Source organism: Lactuca saligna, chromosome 6, assembly GCF_052625555.1.
Source record: "Lactuca saligna cultivar CGN05327 chromosome 6, ASM5262555v1, whole genome shotgun sequence".
In the NCBI taxonomy this organism is placed as follows: Eukaryota; Viridiplantae; Streptophyta; class Magnoliopsida; order Asterales; family Asteraceae; genus Lactuca; species Lactuca saligna.
The window spans coordinates 61,882,853-61,905,585 of NC_136422.1; the positions used below are offsets into that span (position 1 = coordinate 61,882,853).

General features: G+C 35.6%; 2 protein-coding genes across 2 annotated transcripts; one reads left to right on the forward strand and one right to left on the reverse strand.

Annotated features, from left to right (window-relative positions):
• Nucleotides 1–2,269: 2,269 nt before the first annotated feature.
• Nucleotides 2,270–4,097, reverse strand: LOC145002637 (uncharacterized). The gene is made up of 3 exons (XM_078961867.1): nt 3,597–4,097; nt 3,051–3,520; nt 2,270–2,984 (listed from the first exon to the last, which is right to left on the reverse strand). The coding sequence occupies exons 1-3, from the start codon at nt 4,095–4,097 to the stop codon at nt 2,270–2,272; spliced, it is 1,686 nt and encodes a 561-aa protein (XP_078817993.1).
• A 2,647-nt stretch (nt 4,098–6,744) lies between these two features.
• LOC145000752 (mitochondrial dicarboxylate/tricarboxylate transporter DTC-like) lies at nt 6,745–8,911 on the forward strand. The gene is made up of 6 exons (XM_078960022.1): nt 6,745–6,982; nt 7,454–7,537; nt 7,735–7,796; nt 7,880–8,241; nt 8,333–8,547; nt 8,658–8,911. The coding sequence occupies exons 1-6, from the start codon at nt 6,863–6,865 to the stop codon at nt 8,712–8,714; spliced, it is 900 nt and encodes a 299-aa protein (XP_078816148.1). The 5' UTR covers nt 6,745–6,862; the 3' UTR covers nt 8,715–8,911.
• Nucleotides 8,912–22,733: the final 13,822 nt, after the last annotated feature.

A 22,733-nucleotide genomic window follows, 5' to 3' on the forward strand; every position in this document is an offset into this window, starting at 1 on the left:
AGGATTATTATAATAATTAAAAATTTTAACCATATTATCCTTACGTCTATGATAACGGAATGTGAACTTCTAAATTGTTGGAATGTCGTCCTCATAATAAACAAAAAGATTCATCTTTAACCCACTCTAAAGAATGTATATTTTGCTTGTTTAGTTTTTGTTGTTGTTGATTATTATCATGTTGTAGATGAATGATATTTTAGATATTACCATTGACATTTTGTTTAAAAAGTGCATATACGATATTTTGATATTTAAGAATGACATATATGATATTTTGATGTTTAAAAATGACATATATGATATTTTGAAATTTTATGAATATTTAGAAATTTTATGAAGGGCAAATATGATATTTAGAAATTGGGTAAATGTCACTGTAGCTCTATGAAGTTTCATGATTTGGTTTAAATGGTCCTTTTTTTGGCATTTAAGGGGAACAAAACGTAGTTTTACCGGCTAAAGTAGTCCAATGACCTGTTATTACAGGTTTCTTAGCCTAGTCACACTCCAAGTCATGTAATGAGTTCATTCGGAGTCGACTCGCCCTACACGTCACCGAGTTGAGTCGAATCAGTTGCTTGGTCCCTAAGGGTCATTGTGGTCTTAATATATATAAAAGGGAAGGTTTAATAAAGCAAACCCTAATACATTATACCCATTTTCGGCCAAACAATTACCGACAAGAAGGAGACAATCCCTTTCACAAGAATCACGAGATAGCTACCCCACCACTGTCACCATATTCGACCTTGTTAAATTCTCGAGACCGGATGAAATTCAGTGACATACACACAATTTTTTCAATTTTGGGGAGAGAATGGCAGAAACATAGGTGGAGATGTATCGCATTAAGGAGGAAATGGGGCACGATTATGCGTTATCAAGGGTCAAAATGCTTGCCGTGCAGCGCCAATTAGACCGTCAGGATAAGAATGTGCAAGCTATGACAGTTGTGCTTGTGGGACTGGTGCTAGTGACGCTTGGTTTTTTGGTGGACAAAATGTACACTCTAATGTAATCGTGCTTCTGATGTTGTTTGTTGACTCGCCATTTGTCTGTGTTTTTTGTGTTAATCTGCAATATTGTTTATTAGGGTTTATGTGGATTAGTGTCTTTTTGGTGTAATCGTTTGAAGTGGAAGATGAAGTCCTGTGTTAGCAGGCACTTTGTATAAATCAATATGTAATCGTTGACTAAGCAATATATTAGTTTAACATTAAAATAAACTATGTTTATAACATCAACCCTAGAATTGTTAGTTAATGAGATAGTTGGGGGTATTTTTGTCATTCGACATTGTACTCACCAATATATACCACTCACATAGATCCGTTACCATTTACTCTTTGTTATTTCTTGGTTGGCTTTCTCTCGGTCCAAATTGAAGGTATGAAGATGGAAGGAAGCTTCAAACCAGTGGCATGTTCCTGTGGGTATGATGTTATAATACGAACGTCAACAACTTGGAGCAACCCAGGCCGAGCCTTTTACGCTTACCCCAAAAAGGTAAAAAGTGATTTTAATTTTTGTTTTACTGTTGCCCTGGATTTGAAAACTATTTGATGCGTAAATCATTTGTTTCTCACACATATCTAATCTCAGGATTCCCGAAATGGGTTTATTTGTTGGGTAGATGAAGTTCATATAACGAGCACAACTGGTGAGGCTATGATGATTGCAACTTTGCTTAGGTCAAATAAGAAGCTTCAGTCAGATGTTTGGAAGCTTAAATTTAGTTTATTTGTTAGTTTGGTTATTTTCTTTGTTATAATAGTGTACAAGTTGTAACTGGTTAAGAATGGTAATTTATTGATGATTTTTAATAATTTTGATAAATGTGGTTCTGTGAACCAAAAATAGTTGTAATGAAAACATAGTTTTTGGCCCACTTTATCTTTAATATGCATGGACATACTATATTCGCAGATTAGTTTAGTGGACCACAATTGGGACCACATAAATATACAATAATACAGAAACTTATTAACACAACCATGCACGTTCATTACATAATATAGACATGCATATCGGATCTCAGATAACATAACCACAAACATATAGGTAACAAAATCCAGATATAAAATAAAAAGGCATCAACATCCTTACGTAAATCCAAGCACATCCAACAAACATCCATAACTAAATCCAAGAACATCCAACAACTTAAACACAAAACAAACACATTATCCTTATTTAATATCTAGTGGATTAGCACTAGTATTGTCTTCTCCATTCTTTCCTTCAACCCTTTTAACTAACTTCTTTTTTATAATCCTTTCAGAATACTTCCTTTTCCTTGTAGTGTCTTTTCCTTTAGGTTGTTTTCCAATACATCCTTCACATTTGTTACCCCCTTCATTGGTTTTTGTTCCACTTCTTCCTTCACCTCCATTACTGCCTTCATTTGTTTTTGTTCCACTACCTCCTTCACCTGGATTAATGCCTTCATTTTTTTTGTTCCATTACCTCCTTCACCTCCATTACTTCCACCATTGTCTTTCTTTTTCCTTTTGACCTTAAGTTTTTTGGGCTTGTCAACTTTAGGACATGTAACCTTGTTATGTCCAACCTCTTTACACACACTGCATAAAATTATCTTTCCAACCTTTGAGATCGTGTGCCTTGTAGCCTTTTCACTTGGGTCCTTTCTTCTATTTACTTTAGGTTTGCCTGGTAATTTTCTCCTCAAAGGTGGTAGTGGTGGACTATAGTTAGTACATGGCCACATATTGCTCCTGTTCATCCCCTTTATTGGATATTTGTAAGTGTTCCTGTAAAATGCTCCAAAGTACATTGGATCCACATAACTTCCAACATCCCTGTTAAGAAAGGAAATGGTTGCAACCGAATGCACACAACCATAGCCATTCAGTTGCCACACTCTACACGAGCAGGTCTTCTTGTCTAAATCCACCACGTAAGACTCAACCAAGTTTCTTGTCTCGAACTGGTTTAAAACAGTTGGTAGAACCTGCAAGTATCTAAACACATTGGATGGAAGTTAGTTTATGTTTATAGTAATCAAACTAAAGATATTAAATATTTACCTTTGAGCTTTTTTAAGCTTATTAAGTAATGTTGTAATTGCAGGACATGGTTTAAACTCAGGCCATGCACTACCTTTTATGCTCAAATTAAACTGCCTTTCCATAACATACAATCTAATTTCCTCAAGCTTTGTGATAATTGGTTTTTTCCTTGCCTCTCTTATGACATTGTTAAAACTTTCAGATAGTCCATTTTCTACTGCATCACACATCCTACCCTCCTGAAAGAAAGCTATGCACCATGATTTAGGGTTCTTCTCCATAAGGTATTCAAAGGCTACATGGTTCAAAATATGGATTTCCTTCATTGTTGCATTAAAAAAAGGCTCAGTGGATGCCTTGCATACCCTCCAAAACATCTTCTCATAATGCACTCCTATAAATCTTTTCCTAAAGTTGGCTAAAATATGTCTTGCACACTGCCTATGTTCTGCAGTAGGCAAAATTTCTTTCATAGCTTCCAACAAACCCTGCACCAAAAAGTAAAATTATTAAAACAAACAACAACAATCAGACTAAAATTAAAGGATATGGTAGTTAACATACCTTATGTTGATCTGACATCAAAGTAACACCAAAACCATTTTCCAATCCTAGATCATCCCTTAAATTCTCCAAAAACCATTTCCATTTCTCCTTGTTTTCCACACAAACAACTGCCCATGCAATTGGAAATATGTGATTATTAGCATCCCTACCAACTGCATATATTAACTCTCCTGTATATAAGCCTTTCAAGAAACACCCATCCAAATTTATTACTCTTCTACAACTACCTCTCCATCCTTGATTTAGTCCCTTAAAACATACGTACATGTTATTGAAATAAATCTTCCCATAAGGCATACTATTGACACCAATCTTCATAGTTGATCCAGGGTTTGATCTTCTTATCTCCTCTCCATAAGACCAAAGTTCTGCATAGTGCTCAACAAGTGTTCCTTCAATAAGCTCAATGGCATGTTTCTTTGCTCTTCTACACTGTCCCATACTCACATCTATTCCAAAAGTTTGTTTTACCTCTTCTTTAAGCATCCTAACACTCATTTTTTTTCTTATTTAAGAACTCAGATGTAAAATGACTGCCTATCCAAGCATAGCTAACAATTGATCCCAGTTTAAAATTTCTTGCACAATTGTGCTCATCTATGAGTGACTTAATCTGGAAAGATTGTTCTTCACTCATTCATGAGGCCCAAAGTCTAAACTTACACTGGCCAGAACAACATTTCACTAAAAGTCTCCTACTATCATTTTTCTTGTAATACAACTGATACCCATTTGCCACAACATAATTACATAACATATGTTTTAACTGTTTTGGACTTTCAAATCTCATACCTAACACAAGTTTTTGTTTTTTCCAGTTAACATTTTCATTATAGGTTGTCACTTCCTCAACATTTGTGTAATTTCCATCCATACGAAAATATGCCTCCTCATCAGGAGGACTTGATGGGATTGGCTGCACTTTGGGGCATAGCTTGATAAAAAAAAAATCATTTATGGTCTTATTCATAAGAGTGGAATCAAGATCATCATGTACATTACCTTGCAAGTCATCAATCTCGTTCTGAAAAGGTCCCAGGCTATGCAAGTCCTCGTTATCCCCCCTACACACGACATCTTATCTTCAGGACTGCAAACTTCAGCTTCGTCATCCAATATCCATCGATGGACATTAGAACCAAGATGATCCATGTAAACTTGGATTACACATCCGTTGTCGTAGCCAACTTGAATGAACTCTTGGTAGCCTTTCTAAATGGCTATTATCCTCAATCCTTTAGGAAACTCTATATATGGCATGCAAAAATACACATTCACACATTCCTCGTTCGCGAATCTTTGAATGAACAGTAAAAATTCTTTAACATCCATTCCTGAAAAATCGACATCTTCAAAGCATTGCTCGGCTCCATGTGAGTAACTTATTGCAGGGTACCTAGTAAAAATGTCAGCAAAATGAAGATCTATCTTCATATACACGGCCATGGTATCGATTAGGAGAGAAACGGTAAAAGAAGAAAGGGGAAGAAGATAGTGATGGGTGAATGACTTATTTACAAAAGGGTTAACTAGGTCAAAACCTCATTTATTGATGTGGCAATGAATCTTTCGACGTGTCAATAATTAATATGAGGTGTCTTAAAAAAATGCTGAGTAGGATGGGGTTAACCGGCTTACCCCTTCTTTTTCTATAGAATGACTTGAAGAATCGGTAAAACTACATTTTGTTCCCTTTAAATGCCAAAAAAAACAAAATGAACCATTTAAACCAAATCATGAAGCTTCATAAGGTTACAGTGATATTTACCTTTAGAAATTAAATTGGGTAAATATGATATTTTAATGTTTAACAAAGATATATATGAAATTCTTATTTTTCTAAAATCGGAGGGCAAAATCGGAATTCAAATAGTTAAATAGCCTAACAAGAAGAGTGGTTGGTCCCATTGACGTTGTGGGGGTCCTCGATAAAAGCGACCATAATCTTGCCTTCAAATTATTATTTTCCTAAAATACGCCGCTTATTGTACAAGAATGCCTTACCGAAAGCATCGCCCAATCACATTCTGTATACAACTTGACATTGCAGGAATCACAAAAATATCCCCAAGACCCCATCACCACATACCCCTGAATCTTATTCTTTGGTTACATTCGGAATTACTTTTATGCCCTCGTGTGTTCAAGAAGTCCGATTCAAGCAAAGGGGTCAACTTTGCTTCACACACCTCATTTTATATTTATAATTTATAAGGCGCTTCATTATTATAATTGTTAAAATCACATTTTCTTTTTTGGAAAATAATTTAGATTTGATAATTATATAAAATTGTATAAAGTACATAACAATTTTGACTATTTATTGGATATGAATCATATGATATGGTCTATATAATATAATCAGATCTAATGTTTTATTTTCTTGTTTTAATAAAGTTTATAGGATTTCTACTGGATAAAAATATTGGAAAAAAACATATTAAAATATCGTATCTTTTATTAAATAACATTTTGAAGTTATGGACGTTTTCGACAAAACTAGTTGGAAGCTGGAAGTTGATAACTGATAACTAGAAGTTGAAAGCTGTATTTTAATTTTTATATAAGTATTTGGAAATAGTAACTTTAATATTTTAAAAAAATATAGAAATACATAACCGAACTTATCTAAAAGCACGCCATTGATTTTAAAAAGGGATAACTAAGTTAATATCCAAAATTATAAAATAGTTTTTTGTTAAAACGATACTTAAACCTTTTGGATTCTGTAACTTTTTGTTTTGGTTAAATGTTAGAAAGCTTTTACTTCCAAATAAAGGTTTTTATTTTTTATTTTTATAAAAGCTAAAAGTTAGAAACTTTCAAAAACTATATGCCAAACATGTCTTATTTATATAAAATCATAATATTTTGACTATTAATATTTTTATTATTTATCAACTATAAACATGTAAACCATGTAAACAGACAAAAACGAGAATTAGGTCAATATTTTGATTTGGATTTTAAAAATAACAATTTAGCTCTTATATGAAAACTTATATGAAAATGGAAAACAATCAAGGGAAAAACCGTAAATAAAAAGGTAGTGGTAGTTTCGCAAATATATAGAAAACAAGGTACAAATATGAATACTCTGAAGTAAAGCACATCACAATTCACAGGCGAGTGGAGGGTTTATCGATGGTATAAATAGTAGCGTTGTTCCACCATTGCTCATTTGCTCTCCATCTGAATCTCTTTCTGATATCCGATCGCCTTTTTCTCTCCCCTTTTTTTGATTTTCATCAAATCTAATCAAAATGGGAGAGGAGAAACCAAAGCTAATCGGTGGTGTGTGGCCGACCGTTAAGCCGTTTATCAATGGCGGAGCATCTGGTATGCTTGCTACCTGTGTCATCCAACCCATCGATATGATCAAGGTATGTGTAGATAGGATAAAATCTGTGTATTATGTGCTTAAAATGATTAGGGCTTAAATGTTCTTTAGATCTCGTTCTTTATGTAGGGTGCGGATCCTCGTAACTTTGGTTACTGGATACTTTAAATTTAGAAATTTGTAGGTATCAGATCTTATATTAGGTTTTCATATCTCGTGCCAGATGCATAGTAATTTTGATTTCTAAGCGAAGGAATTATCATTTTAGTAACCGGAACTACCGAGATTTTGCGTTTTGGACGATATGCTTAAATGCTTTTCGTCATAGATCGGATGTTTTAAGACGATTTGCTTCAACGATTTGATCGGAATCATTTTATAGTTACTGTGTAGCATGTTGACCTGATTGCTTGCCTCGCGTTGAATCAATCAAATCTTCTTATAACACATTTGTTTGATCTGAACTGTATACTATGTTTGATCTAATTTCATTGACATGATTTGCTACTTACAGGTGAGAATCCAATTGGGTCAAGGATCTGCAGGCGATGTGACAAAGACTATGCTGAAGAATGAGGGAGTCGGTGCCTTCTATAAGGTTTGTCCTCTTCTTTGTCTCTGTTGATCTGATAATTTCAAACGATCTAAATCCCAAATTGTAAGGTTTATCTTACTCTGATTCTTCATAACCCCTTCCCTAATTTTCATTTCTTTATCATACCTCAGTACTACATTCATCATTCATCATTCATCATTCTTCATCTACTGATCTGTGAAGCAAATTGTTTTCAACAGGGTCTTTCTGCTGGATTACTTAGACAAGCTACATACACAACAGCCAGACTTGGTACATTCAGGTACACCATTAATGCTTCATCAACCCCAAAAACACAGATTTATCGTTTCCGGTTGTTTATGTGACTCTTTAATCACTTAACAGGATTCTAACAAACAAGGCACTTGAAGCCAACGATGGAAAGCCACTACCTTTATATCAAAAAGCTCTCTGTGGACTGACAGCTGGCGCAATCGGAGCCTGTGTAGGAAGCCCTGCTGACCTGGCACTCATCCGTATGCAAGCTGATGCCACACTACCCTTAGCCCAACGTCGTAACTACACAAACGCATTCCATGCTCTCTACAGAATCACTGCAGATGAAGGAGTTTTAGCTCTCTGGAAAGGTGCGGGTCCCACTGTAGTTAGGGCAATGGCATTGAACATGGGCATGCTTGCATCCTATGATCAAAGTGTTGAATTCTTCAAAGACAATCTTGGCTTTGGTGAAGCTGCTACAATTGTAGGTAAGATCAAATCACAAAACCACAAAACCATAAAACCATAAAAGTATAAAAATATGAAAACAGAAGTTTATGATTTTGGGAATGATTTCAGGGGCGAGTTCTATATCAGGGTTCTTTGCTGCTGCGTGTAGTTTACCCTTTGACTTTGTGAAAACACAAATACAGAAGATGCAACCTGATGCTACAGGGAAATACCCGTATACAGGTTCTCTAGATTGTGCCATGAAAACACTCAAAGCTGGAGGACCTTTCAGATTCTACACAGGGTTTCCAGTATACTGTGTTAGGATTGCGCCACATGTCATGGTTTGTATTTGTACTCTTTTCTTTCTCATTTTTGTAACTGAAAAGTCAAAGGGTGTTTTTTTATTATGTGTGTGTGTGTGTTTCTGATTGGTGGATTTGTGGGGTGACAGATGACGTGGATTTTCTTGAACCAAATTCAGAAACTGGAGAAGAAGGCTGGATTATAATTTTTTAATTTTAGTGGGAAGATTATGAGGAAATAATACGACTTGGCTTTTTCTGTGTTGTACTGGTTGCGGATTTTTGGTTGCTTACACCTTCAAGTGAGTTTATACTTTTTTGGAATGAATGAAAGCTTAGAATTGTTGTAATGACATTTGAATTGAAGTACAATTGTTTTAGGGTAGTAGGGGATTTGATTAAATCTGGGGTTAGCAAGAATCCAGTTTCTGGGTCAAAACTCAAAAATCAAAATGTTGTTTTGAGCAAATAAAAAACATGTACTTGAGATTTTTGGATTGGGTTCGAGTTTTTTGCATGATTATTTCTCAATTTGAATCATTTATGTTGTTTTTAATTCTTGTGTCAATAAAACATGCTTAAGGTGCAAGAAACATGAGGGGATTAATTAAAAGAAGTCATGAGTGTAATGAATCTAACATCAAATGTATTTTATAGTAAGTTTTTAAATGTTTATTTATGTTAATCATCATGTTATGTTACGTTGATCATTTCACAAGTTGATTGTACACATACTTGCAACAAAAAGAATACCTTTAGTGGCTAAAACCTATTTAAAATTTTTGTGGTACCTTTTTTTTAGAACTGCAAAAAAGTTTTGGGCGTATTTATAGTTGAAACAAACTTACTATTTAATGAAATTATTTCAAATCGGGTTGCTATGGTTTTGTCATGTCAAATTACTAGGATGAACAACTCTAAAACATGGTTACAATTTAACTTCATTAACACATACTTTTTTTTTCTTCTCCATCTTCACTTGAAACCAAATCAAATTACAAAACAAAGAAGAAAACTTAAAAGAACATTTTATTAATCAAATCGAAAAGAAAAACCAAAATCCCAAATTCATACTTGGTTGGAATTATGTTTATACATGTCATAGCATGTATTAGAAAGGGAATGATACAACAATACATGAGGTAGTAGGGATGAGCATGGTCCTAGCCAACCAGTTTTAGACCAACCTTAGCATTGAAACCGAACACATATAGAGTAAGTTATGAACAAATTCTATTGCTATAAAATCAAGTGTAATTAAGTGGCTTATGCAATCATAATGTTTATGGGCATGGTCACAAAGATACACGATGTTTGTGGGCAGTTCGTATTTTGTAAGGGATATCACTAATTGCATCTCATTTTTACATATACATGACCTTTGTGTTTTCTTATTTTGCAAGTTGTTGCCTATAAATTATAAATGGTTGACATTTGGTGGCTGAAATTAACGCAACAGCATGCCAGCAACACAACAGAACCAAATGATGTTTAGTTTGAAGTATTTCTTTGAAGATTGTAGAATGTGTGAATATGGATACGTATTTATAGTGATGGTATGTGTTTAATTATGATACAGATTCCCACATTTGATTTGAAATTGAAGATCAGGAACCGAAATAGCTTTTGGAAAAAATATAATGTTTTCTTAGCCATACAAATTGGTTTGAATACATAATAAGCTTTCCACGTTATAGCAAACAAACCATGCAAATCGGTTCTAGTACCATGTCATTGTTGCACTATAATTCAATGGAACTGGTACCGGTAATAGTGAATACCGAAAGTCAAAGATTTGGAACCAGAACACATATGCTTAATCGGTATCGGTTAAGGTCCAGTTCTATTACGGGCTCGGGTATTGGTCTTTATGTGCTTATCTCCATGAGGTAGTACAAAGATTGGAACAAAATCCAAAGTACATTGCTATTTGGAGAAAGCATTGAACAAAAAAATGGGTGAAAGATACATAAGGGAGGAGGGAGTCCTTCCCTCTCAACCCACTCAATCCAACTGCCACATCAGTTTTTTTTCTATTCTCTCATTTCAATCTTTCCCAACCCACAACACATGGAAATCCTATCTTTCCCAACCCACTCAACCCACTTTCCACATCATTTAATTAAATTAAAAAAGATAAAATAAAATAAAATATAGCATTTTTTATTTAAAAATAAATATTTGCTAATTTAAAACAAAAAAAAAACAAAAATAATATTAAAAATAAAATTAATTAAAAAACCACACTACAAATAGAAAAAAAATACACGATAATTAAAAAAACACTTCAAAAAGACAAAATAATTAAGATCCTAAAACGATAATTAAAATTAACTAGTTATCCAAAATTGAAATGTAGACATGTTCAATGTGATCGGTAAGATCAGATCGAAGCTGGTGGTGGGTTTCATCATTGCGCAATTCATGTATGATTTCTGGGTCTTCGACTTCGTCATTGGGGGGGTCGGGGTGATGCACAGGAGATATCGCAGCACCTTCATCTTTCAGTATCATATTGTGCAGTATAATACAAGCATACATTATGTTTTTCGTTTTCTTCACCGTCATAGCCCGTGCCGACATCTTTAATATGTCCCAACGTCCTTTAAGGACCCCAAACACACGTTCTACGTCCTTTCTTGCTGATTCTTGTGCCGCCTTGAACCGTTTCTTTTTGTCTGTTATTGGATGTGGATATGCCTTCACGAATACAGCCCATGTTGGATATATTCTATCGGCAAGATAATAACCATGCTTGTAGTGTTCACCATTCAGATCAAATGAGCAATCAGGTCCTGTTCCATGATATTTCGCATCAAACAATGGTGATTGGTAGAGGACGTTCAAATCATTGTTCGAACCAGCTACACCATAGAATGCATGCCAAAACCATAAATCTTGTGATGTCACTGCTTCTAGTATCATTGTTGGATACTGATGGTCACCCCTCATGTATTGGCCTCTTAGTTATGTTGGACAATTCCTCCAATTCCAATGTGTGCAGTCAATGCTACCAAGCATTCCAGGGAATCCATGTCTAGCTTCATCTGCTTCATACAAATTTTGAATGTCAGTGGATGTTGGACGGCGTAAATATTCAGCCTTATACATTTGGACAATACCATAGGAAAAGTTTTCTAGAGCTTCACTAGAAGTTCTTTCAGACATATTTAGATACTCATCTAATGAGTCTGGGTTATAACCCTTCGCTAATTGACGTATTGCTGAGGTGCATTTTTGTAGCCCACTGAAACTTCTCTGATTTGTTGCATCCAATGTCGTTTGAAAATATGGATAATTCATCTCTAGATCACCAACAAGTTGCATAAACAAACCTTTGCTCATACAGAACCTTCTACGGAATAGATCATGACCATATGTTGAATCATCTGCAAAGTAATGTTGGATCAGTAGTTGTTCAGCCTCTAAACGATCTCTTTGGATTGTGTTTCTCCTTTGATTGTTACTTGAGCTAACATTATTTTGGAGAAGAAGTTGTGCAGTACAACATAATGCAGGTAACAAATTATTGTTGATAAGTTCATCCTCAGAAGATGAACTATCGTTGTTACCATCCATTACTATTTTGCGAACGTTTGGATTCATTTTGAAAGAGAGAGAAACGATAGAGAGAAAATGAAACAAACATATATAGAGAGATAATGAAACAAGCATTCATATATATAGATAGTGAAACAAGAGAATCTTAATAAAAAGAAAAAAGAAAAAGAAAAAGAAAAAGAAAAATAATCTAAAAAAGAAAAATATTCTCAGTAAAATGATGTCGACATTCTGAACTTCACGGGTTCTACAACTCTCAACCATATTTAGTTGCAATTTGTCGTTTCCTTTCAAGAACCGTGCTCAAAATAGCTCCAGTCAAATGATCATGCGGTCATAGAAAATACTCCATATCTTGGTTCTCTATCTCTCGCTCCAACAATTGAGCTTTCAATGCTTCATTAGCTTCGAAAATGCGTAATTTTTGTTCCCGGTACCGTTGTCTCTGTTCCGCCTCTGTGTTGGTTGTAGTGTTGATGCTGGCAATATGGTTGACAAGATCAAACATTTCATTTTGTGTTGACGATACTGATGCCGCTTTTTTTCCTTTTCTTTTTCTCTGAGGCGGTGAGTCTTCAACATTAAACGGTTGTTGTTGTTGGGGGAATCCGGGAGGATAATGTGCATCGGAAGATGTTGTATGGGCGTTAGATGAAGATGTTTTAGTTCGTTTTGAAGAAGGAGGCGGGGAGTCTTCACCAACTTTTGTAACCAACGCCCATTTCGCGTGGCCTTTCAACCACTCCCAAGCTTTTTGATGAGGAAAGGATTTTTGATTAATAGTACTCCGATACTCGCTTAGTGAGGCTTTTAAAACATCAGCCTCAGATCTCCCGCTAGCCACACTATTCATCCTACGGTTATAGATGCAATTGAAAGCGTTACATTTCTTTTGCAGGTCTTTCCATTTTGAGTTTACTTGGTGTCGTGTCCGATCCGAACCTCCAATCTGAACATTAAAATGCTCTAGAACTCGATCCCAAAATGCATCGAACCGTTTTTGGTTTCCACGCTGTTTATCTTGAGAACAATCGACATATCCCCTAGCCAAAGCCAACTCTTCGCGTTCCACCCATTTCTTTGACTTCTGGCGGTTTGTAAAGGTGCGTTTTTTTCAACAACAGGTCGCAACTCCTTGCTAGTTTCTTATTCATTTCTTTCGGGAACCGGATCGTCGCTAGAACTCTTAGATTCTACGTTATGAGAATCACGGAACTGGAAATGCTCGGGTTGGGGAGATTGGAATTGAGTTTCTGGAACCCTTTGAGAAAACTGATTACATGGATTATAACTCAGATTTTCCTCTGATTTTCCTCTGAAAGCGTAAATGTGTTGTAAGATTGTTGCATCGGATAATATTGTTGTGGATAGTTTTGGTTTTGTTGGTAAATTTGGTATTGTTGATAGTTTGGATTTGGGTTATGAAAGGTTGGAGGAGAAAACGAAATATTTTGACTTGAACTGTCTTGCGTGGATTTGCGTCTTTGGTTAGAACCGGTTTGTTTACCTTTGCCTCGGGAATCCATTGAAGGTTACTAGAGGAATTAAACCAACTTGTAAAATATTTCCAGACAAATCACACTACAAATAACACTACAAATAAATAAATTTTGCATTCATCGTAAACTTATGAAAAGAAAGCAAAAAAGTAGATAAATAAATAAAATAAATACTCATGGGTGGCTGGTGAATATTGTTCAAAAATACTCACATGCAATAAAAGTAAATTAAAGTTTGGCAGGAATCTTTGCATATAGTGATTGCATCACGCATGCATGAATAGTTAAAGAAAAGTTGAATGGTCAAGGAAAATGATTGCATGCATGCATGAATAGTTAAAGAAAAGTTGAATGGTCAAGGAAAATTGAATGCATTAACTCACGCGTTGGTGAACCCTATAGAAACAAACAACTCCTCCAAGCCGCTAAACCCAATTAAAAGGAAGTTGTTTGCCGGCGGTACCGGGGGTACCACCCTAACCCATTTGTAAATTTTGAAACGACTCCGTGTGGCCTAAGAACAAGATATAGCTTTTGTTTGTTGGGTTGAAACATCTTACAAGGTTTATGTGAAGTAGACAAAAGCCTTGAATACCCAAGGATGTGCACTTTATGTAGTATACAATTATATTAGTTACAATATAAAAGGCCTAAGAGGCACCACTTAGAAATTACTATCGAAACCATGTTTAATTGCATAATTTTAGTATTATGAATGTTCTAACATGTAGTTAAGTCAACGAGGAAGCTATAGCAAAAAGAATTAGGTCATTTGAACTATATATGAAAAAGTTTAGTAATATAGTTTTGGCAATGACGGACGTCGACACTAGGTGAATGAGTATGATTCAATTTAGAAAAACCGATTACCGGTTAAACTAAAGACACAACACATAGAAGGGAAATTTGCATTTAAACTAATATAAACTTGAGAAACAGAACAAAACGAAACCAATATGAAGAACCGATTGGTAACAAGTAGCTCAAGGTATTTTTATTTAGGCTTGATTACATCCTTCAAATATGGTTGATTTTTATGTCGTATAATGGATATTACTTGCTATTCACCGATTCCTAAGTTGTTTTGTTCCCGTGGTTAGATTACAAATCTTAATGAATCTAAGGACTTTTAACTCAATGGTCATGATATTAAGTATCCCTAAAATTAGTAGTTAGTTTCTATCATGCAAGTCTTGATCGCGTTATTGGTGCCAATCAATCAATGTACATAATGGTAATATAATGCAAACACACACATTAAAGTTTATTACTTTATTAACCTAACCTTATGATTTGGTTCATTCCTAGTCACAGTTTCTAATGGTCATGGTCAACTATTATCCAAGCATACACAATCAGATTGGTCCTCTAGATCAAACATATGGATCTTTGATCAAACAAACAAGATAAATTAAATAACTCAAAATATCCAAATAACAATCAACACATAAGATCAAGATTCATCTACATCTAAGAGTATATTATAAATCATGATTCCATTGGTGTATATTGATCTTTTGGTTAATTATTGATCTTCTTGTGTATCAGTAAATTTTGGAATATAAAGGTAACTAATGATTATGTAACGTCCCAAAAACCATAGTAATTTTTTTATTTTTAAAAGACATTTTCATGGAAATAATAAGTCATCAAAGCATTGTTTTACAACCATGTCAAAATATCCCACACAAAAATACACATACAATGCATGCACACTTGAGCCTACAATCTGACTAGACCACCTCGCAAGGTTTACAACACACCTGGACCTCTCTACCGAGCCTACAATTAAACTGGACCACCTCAAAAGGCCTACAATATAGTTGGACCTCTCCCTTGGGACTACAGTATAACTGGACCACCTCGTAAGACCTACAGTACACCTGGACCGCTCGGGTATCTTGGCCTACGACACAAAGCATAATTGCCTCAACCTAACCACAATATGTCGACATATGAAAACAAAAAAACAAAAAATAAGCAACAATACATGTAATCATAACAGATCTACCAATCTAACATATCACTACATTATACCAATATCCTACACACAAGGATACATATTGCAATACAAAGTATGGTGAGAAAACTCACCTTGTAGTCTAGAAGATAATCAGTATAGCTCACACGAATCCAAGAACGGGTACTATGAGTCACCTACACAAAAAACAAGGACAAATCCTCAATCTACAACCCAAAAACCCTCAAGTTGGCTAAAGGTCAACTTGGTCAAAATTTTAGTGGTTAACTAGTCAAAGTCAAAAGTCAAAAGTTCAACAATTGGCCACCACGTCGTGGCCAAGCATTTGCCACATCATGGTGGCTAACCCTCCACGTTGTGGAACCTGATCTGACCAACTTAATGCATTAAGCTCTTAATCCTTCAAGCTACCCATTAATTCTTTCTAGAGGACTTTCTTACACCCCATAAGTCATAAAAATCTTTGCTTTATAGACAAGCATGTCCAATGCATCTCTTTCCCAAGCTAGGTAACAGAAATGGAGAAAATGAAATCAAAACCTCAAGCATGGAATCAAAACTCTATATTACTTCAGATTTGGAGCAAGGAACTACAAAGGGACCTCAAGGATACATAATGTAACATCTGGAACCCTAAGGTACTAAGGGGGTGTTTGGTATAGGGAAATAAGTGCAGGGAAAAGGAATGGATTCCTTTTCTCTTGTTTGGTTAATAATGAAATTAAGGAATTGAGAAATAAATCAATTCCTTTTCCATCAAATCCATTCTCTATTTTAAAGGAGAAAAGAGAGAAATGACGTATCTAGATGTGATTGAGAATCAAAAGAAAAAAGCGGAGAAATCAAATTACCCCCCATTCGAACCTCACTACCTGCAACCGATCAAGATTTTTCAAACGTGGCTATTGAATATTCATGCAAGCGGCCCATGTAAGTGATCAAAACTGATCCTGTTTGCCATACATATGCCGATACATAGGATCAAAGCCGACATTATAGGATAGAAGTCACGACTGTTGCTCCATTCATGTATTATTCGACGATTTTGGCACTATCTTCTTCCAATTCAATGCGTGATTGCTAATCTTGATATCAATTCTTCCAATTCAAGGTTTGATTGTTAATCTTTATATCAATTCTTCCGACTAATCTTGATATCAATTCTTCCAATTTAAAGATTTTTTTTAATTGTGTTAAAATCTTGCCAAGATCAATTCTTTAAACGTGTTTGAATTTTGTTTTTGATGTTAAAATATGGTAAGATTGTTAGCAGTACAATGGAAATTGTTTTACTATTGCAATTTTTTTTTAAATTTTTTTATGAATTTTTACCCTACTTTGAACCACCATAAAAGCTTCATACAAGCTCGGAATGATGCGATTTTTTTTCAAATTGTACTCATTTGTTTTGTCTACGTTTTAGAATAAAAAAAAGATTAATTGGTTAAGTCTTGGTTGAGTTATACAGCCACAAACAGGAGTCGTTATGATTGTTGTATTATATTTCAACATTTTTTTTCTTTTTAATTTTGTCCAACTTTGAACCATCATAAAAGCTTCATATAAGCTCGGAATGATGCGATTTTTTTTTCAAAATGTACTCCTCTGTCTTGTCTACGTTTTAGAATAAAATAAAGCTTAATTGGTTAAGTCTTGGTTAAGTTATACAACCACAAACAAAGACTATTATGATTGTTGTATTATATTTCAACACTTTTTTTAAATTTTGTAAGCCTTTGAACCATCATAAAAGCTTCATACAAGCTCGGAATGATGCGATTTTTTTTCGAACTGTACTCCTCTGTCTTGTCTACGTTTTAGAATAAAAAAAGCTTAATTGGTTAAGTCTTGGTTGAGTTATACAACCACAAATAGAGGCTGTTTTGGTTGTTATATTATATTTCAACATTTTTTTTAAAATTTTGTCCAATTTTGAACCATCATAAAAGCTTTCATACAAGCTCGGAATGATGCGATTTGTTTTTCCAAACTGTACTCCCCTTTCTTGTCTACGTTTTAGAATAAAAAACAGCTTAATTTGTTATGTTTTGGTTGAGTTATACAGCTACAAACAGGAGCTGTTATGATGAATTACTAATTCAAGCATCTATTATGTAAATTTTTTGTAGACATGGTAGGGTGAAACAAACACACATGAACTACTGAAGAGGATTCAAAGTTAATTGAGGCATTGTTGGAGTTACATGTATCCGGAAAGAATGGTGGTGCCGACAACGGATTCAAACCCGATTATTTAAGGGCAATGCAACAATTACTAGATGTAAGTATTCCTAACTTGGGTTTAAAAGCAGAGCCTCATATTAAATCGACGATGAAGACATGGAAAAACCATTTCAACATCGTGCACGACAAGGTATATGGAAGAAACACAAGTGGATTCGGCTGGGATACAGATAAATGTTGTGTTACTGCCAATGCTGAAGTTTGGGATGAGTACATAAAGGTATTATAATGATTATGTTTGTAGTATTTTTAGCATCATATAGGATGGCATGAAAATAAGGAAGCATGTGATATGATACATAAAGTTATCGAATATATACAAAGCATGCCAAATATCAATGTCAAACAATGAATTAAGGCGATTGACATGTTTAGCAAAGATCAATTTTTTTGCCCGAGTGTTTCGTAAGTTGACAGAAGAAAAATTATTTGTTACATGAAAATGATTGAGGATGGCTCAATATCATGATTAGGTTATTTTAAGTTATGTTTTTTTTTTTAGTTTTTACGAATATTGAAGCTGACTCTTTGTACATTTTGTATTAGACATAATTATGTTTTTTGAATTGTTAGGAATATTGAAATATATTTTTTTGCATATATCCTATGTTGGACATAGTTTTTGAATATTATGATTTGCATATTTCTTTAAAATCTATTTGTAAGTTATTCTTTTATATTAGAAATATGTTTTCCAATACAAGGTGTATAAAAAATAATATTAGTTGATTAGAAAATAAATTATTTAGTTACAATTAATATTAAAATAAAAAAATTAAAGACATAAAAGATGTATATTTTGACTAATTAAGATGTACATCATAATGATTTTTTATAAAAAAATGTTGTTTGAAAATGAATAAACAAGGTAAAAAAACTCATTTCCATTTCATTGATTAATACAACCAAACAAGAGAAATGATTCTCAAAAACATTTCTCTAGTGGGTTCTCAGTTCTACCAAATAGGGGAGTCAATTCTCTATCTCCAGCTTAATTCTCTTTCTTTGCATTTCCATTCTCGGTAGCAATTCTGTTTCTCTGTACCAAACGCACCATAAGTTCTTTCATTTTTACATTGTGAGGGTCCTCACGACGTGAGATTTTTAGGGGTCACGTCGTGAGTAACTATTGACCCGTTGACCCGCATTTTAGAGTCTCACAACATGAGCGTGGCTTAATGACCCCAAACCCTAATCTTCAGATATTTAAGGGAATGAGAGGCTAGGGTTACCCATCCTTAACCTCTCTCACCCTCTAAGCCTCTGAAAACCCTAGTTTTTGTGTCATCTTGAGTTATTGAGTATTTTGCTTGTGGAAAGAAAGGAAAAGGAAAGAAGAAGAAGTATCTTGGGAAGGAAGTTGATTTGGATCATCATCATCATCAACCATCATCTTGTTTGGACCATTGTAAGTATCAAGACTCAAGCATTATTGCATTTCATGGTTAGATCTAGGCTTTTCGTCCATTTTCTTATGTTTTGACTTGGTTAGAGTGGAGTAAATCCACAAAGTTAGCAACTTTATGGATTCAAATGGTCCTTTGAGTCTTATATCATTTAGATCTAGGATTAAGTGGAGTATTAGAGGTTGCATGAGGACTTTAGGCCATATTTGCACTTTTGACCTAAGATGGTGAAGGGACATGCATGGTGCATGCATGACTATAAAGCAAGCATTTTTTTATGAACCATTAGGGTCCCATTTAACTTTTGGAAAAGGTGAGATTGTGGATTGAAAGGATTAAGAACTTTGGAAAGAAGGTTTTGGCTTCAGACCGTTCTCACAACGTGAGCATGAGTCACCGTCCCCACTGATTTGTCTGATTCCGGAGTGAGTCCCAAAATCGGATCGAACACATCTCACGACGTGAACAAGGATTGATCACGACGTGAGGCGTTGTTTAGGTCTTTTGGGGCTTAATGGGCAACTAGTTTTAGTGCTTGGGCCCATTTGGTACCTTGAGTGTTTTTTAGGAAATTGGGCCTTCTTGGATTAGGCCCATGATAGGTTTTGGGCCTTATTTAGAAAGATGGGCCACTATTGGGTTTTTTGGTGTTAATAGGCTAGGCCTTAGATTTAGACCAAGTAAGGAAGAGGGTAAAAGGGTCTTTTACCCTAAGCATTGGGCAAGTAACTTAAATTCTTGATTATAGATTGAGATCCAATTATTAATTGGATATATATTTGATGATGTTAGCCCAGGGATTTACCGGACCGACAGACTGAGATTTTATTTGAGTGATTCTTCAGCTTGAGGTGAGTTTCCTCACTGTGTTTAGCTGGTTGAAGGCACCAATGTTGGCCTATGGTTTATTATGTTAGGTTGCTAGATGTCTGCATGACTCTTGCATGTTTTATGTGCATGTATGCTTACCGGGCAAGGCCTAAAGCCAGTCGGGGCCTGATGACTATCATGTATGCTATTATCTTTATGATTATTGCATGTGTTTGTATGATTAAATGTTTATATGCTTATGTGTATACCGGGCAGGGCCTGGTGACTGACAGATCTGTATACCGAGCGGGGCTCGATGTTGGGCAGGGTTCGATGACGGGCGGGGCCCATTATGTGTTTATTATGTATGGTATGTGGTATTTGTTTGGAACTCAATAAGTTTTGTGCTTATTGTTTTCAGTTTATGTTTCAGGTACTTTTGTTTCGAAAGGGAAGAGCCTGGTGATGATTGTAGTGTACACACCACCTCGTTATGCATTTTATGATTACTCTAATGTTCCATGATCTATTTTATACACTTTGTTCTATCTTGGTTTTATGATGATGTTTGGATTACAGTTTTATTAATTTAAAAATGAAAAAAATTCATCTTAATTATTGGAACATTACAAGTTGGTATCAAAATCTTAGTTTGAGGGATTCAGACGTACTCTCAGGTATGTCTGTACTCAAACTAAGGGTTTGGTGTATGTCTGTACTCAAACTGAGGGTTTGGTAAAAAAATTCAAAAAGAAAATTTTATAAAAAGAGTTTCTAACAAGGGAAAAGGGTGGGTGTATGCAATCAACCGAGATCAAGTAAGTTTTCCGAAAATACCCATACATAATTTATGATATGCTTTGATTTATGAATCTGTGAATCACATGCTAGTTAGGGATAAGGATCTACTCATGATTTGCATGATAGAGTGCTAGGAGAGATGCCTTTTATGCCTACTGTATTAGCTTGTAAACTTACATGCTAGTACTGATCAGTCAGTGACAGGATGGCCTGATTAGGTTATGATTAATTTTGATTACTTGATGTTCGAATGTTGCTTGTTTTGTGCTTTTTAGGAGTTCTCACTAACTTCAGCTAACTAGTAAGCGAATATGTTACATTACATATTACGGAAACTAATAATTTTAGAAGGTTAGGTTTTAACTCTATTGCAACTCTTGTTTGAGTCCAACCATTGTAGTGTGAGACCTTTCACTCGAAGAATTATTTGGTGTCAATGATATGTAATTGTATTCGTGAGCTAGTTAGAGGGTGTTGGTAGGAGTTCCTTACGCAACTGATGGCAGAGAGTAGTGTGGTGGTTGCCCTAGTAAGAGATTTAGTGATGGGAGCCTTGTCTTGTGAAGGATTATTTGTGTGGTTAAGGAGTGACTTGTATGATTCAAAGCGATCCTTGAGGAAAGTACGGATAGATGTGGAAAGTAGTATGAGCCCGTACATTGGAAGCAGAGGATTCGTACTTGATTCAAGGAGAACTGTGATGAATATAGGGAGCTTGTAGAGTATGAGACTCCTTGATATATATAATGATGCATATTCTAATGGTTTATATGGTCTATTTTCAGTATGGTGGCTCTTCGAGGCAGAATGGTTAGTGGTTCTGATGCGGGCGAGGGCTCAGGCTTAGGTTCTGGAGCTGGGTAGTTGGATGATCAGACGTGGGAGTTCATTTCATCTGAGATTACCCGCAACATACTTAAGCAAACTCCTATGATCTTTAGTACGATCAAGGAGGGTATCATGGAGGTGTTGGAGGAGCATTTGGGCTCCTTCCGTTTTGAGATGGTGGATTTTATTAGGACATGTTCAATGTCCTTCAGGGAGTTTCGGGTATGTGGGGCTCTGAATTACTACAGGGAGAAGGACCCAATTACGAGCAGCAGTTTGTTAGCGGATGTCTCTAACGCCTTCCGTACCAGCAGTTGTTCCGATGGGGAAAAGGTCAGAGTTGCTTCCTATCTTCTGAAAGACAGAGGTCGAGACTAGTGGAAGTAGGTTAGACATTTCGTTGGTGATGAGGTTGTTGATTCGATGACATGGGATGATTTTACGACCAGATTCTGAGCTGAGTTTGAACCAATGATCATCGTGATGTTCTATGAGAGGGTACTATTTGTTCCTCAGTATTTGGTGGATGGGAGATGAAGAATGCGAGATACCATGAGATGTTGAGGAGTGACATTCCATAGTTTGTGAACCGATCCAGTTGCAGGATGCTGGAGGATATAATTACGAGAGCTAGGGAGAGGGAGATTGATCTTGAGATGGAGAGGAACAGGAATCCAGATCAGGCTCAGGTTTTAGGGGGTCGAGAAAGAGGCCCAATGTATTTGGTTCCATGTTGAGAGGCCAACAGGGCCAGAGCCACTGTAGAAAGTGCGACAAGACGCATGATGGAGTGCGCAGGCTGGGTGGTTCTGTCTACTTCAAGTGCAGTCGAACATGTCATGTTAGCATGGATTGTACTGCTACCACCACCACCACCCCAGTATCCGATATGATTTGCTTCCATTGCAATCATATGGGCCATAAGAAGGACCATTCTCCGAGTTTGGCAATAGTGGGACCAGTGGTAGCACCCGCTCCAGTGACGCTGAGGATCACCGATGGCCTTTAGGGCAAGACGGATGTGCCTGTGGTGAAGAGTAGGGTTTTTCAGCTGACGACCAAGGAGGCTTGTCCGGTACCTGAAATGGTGGCGGG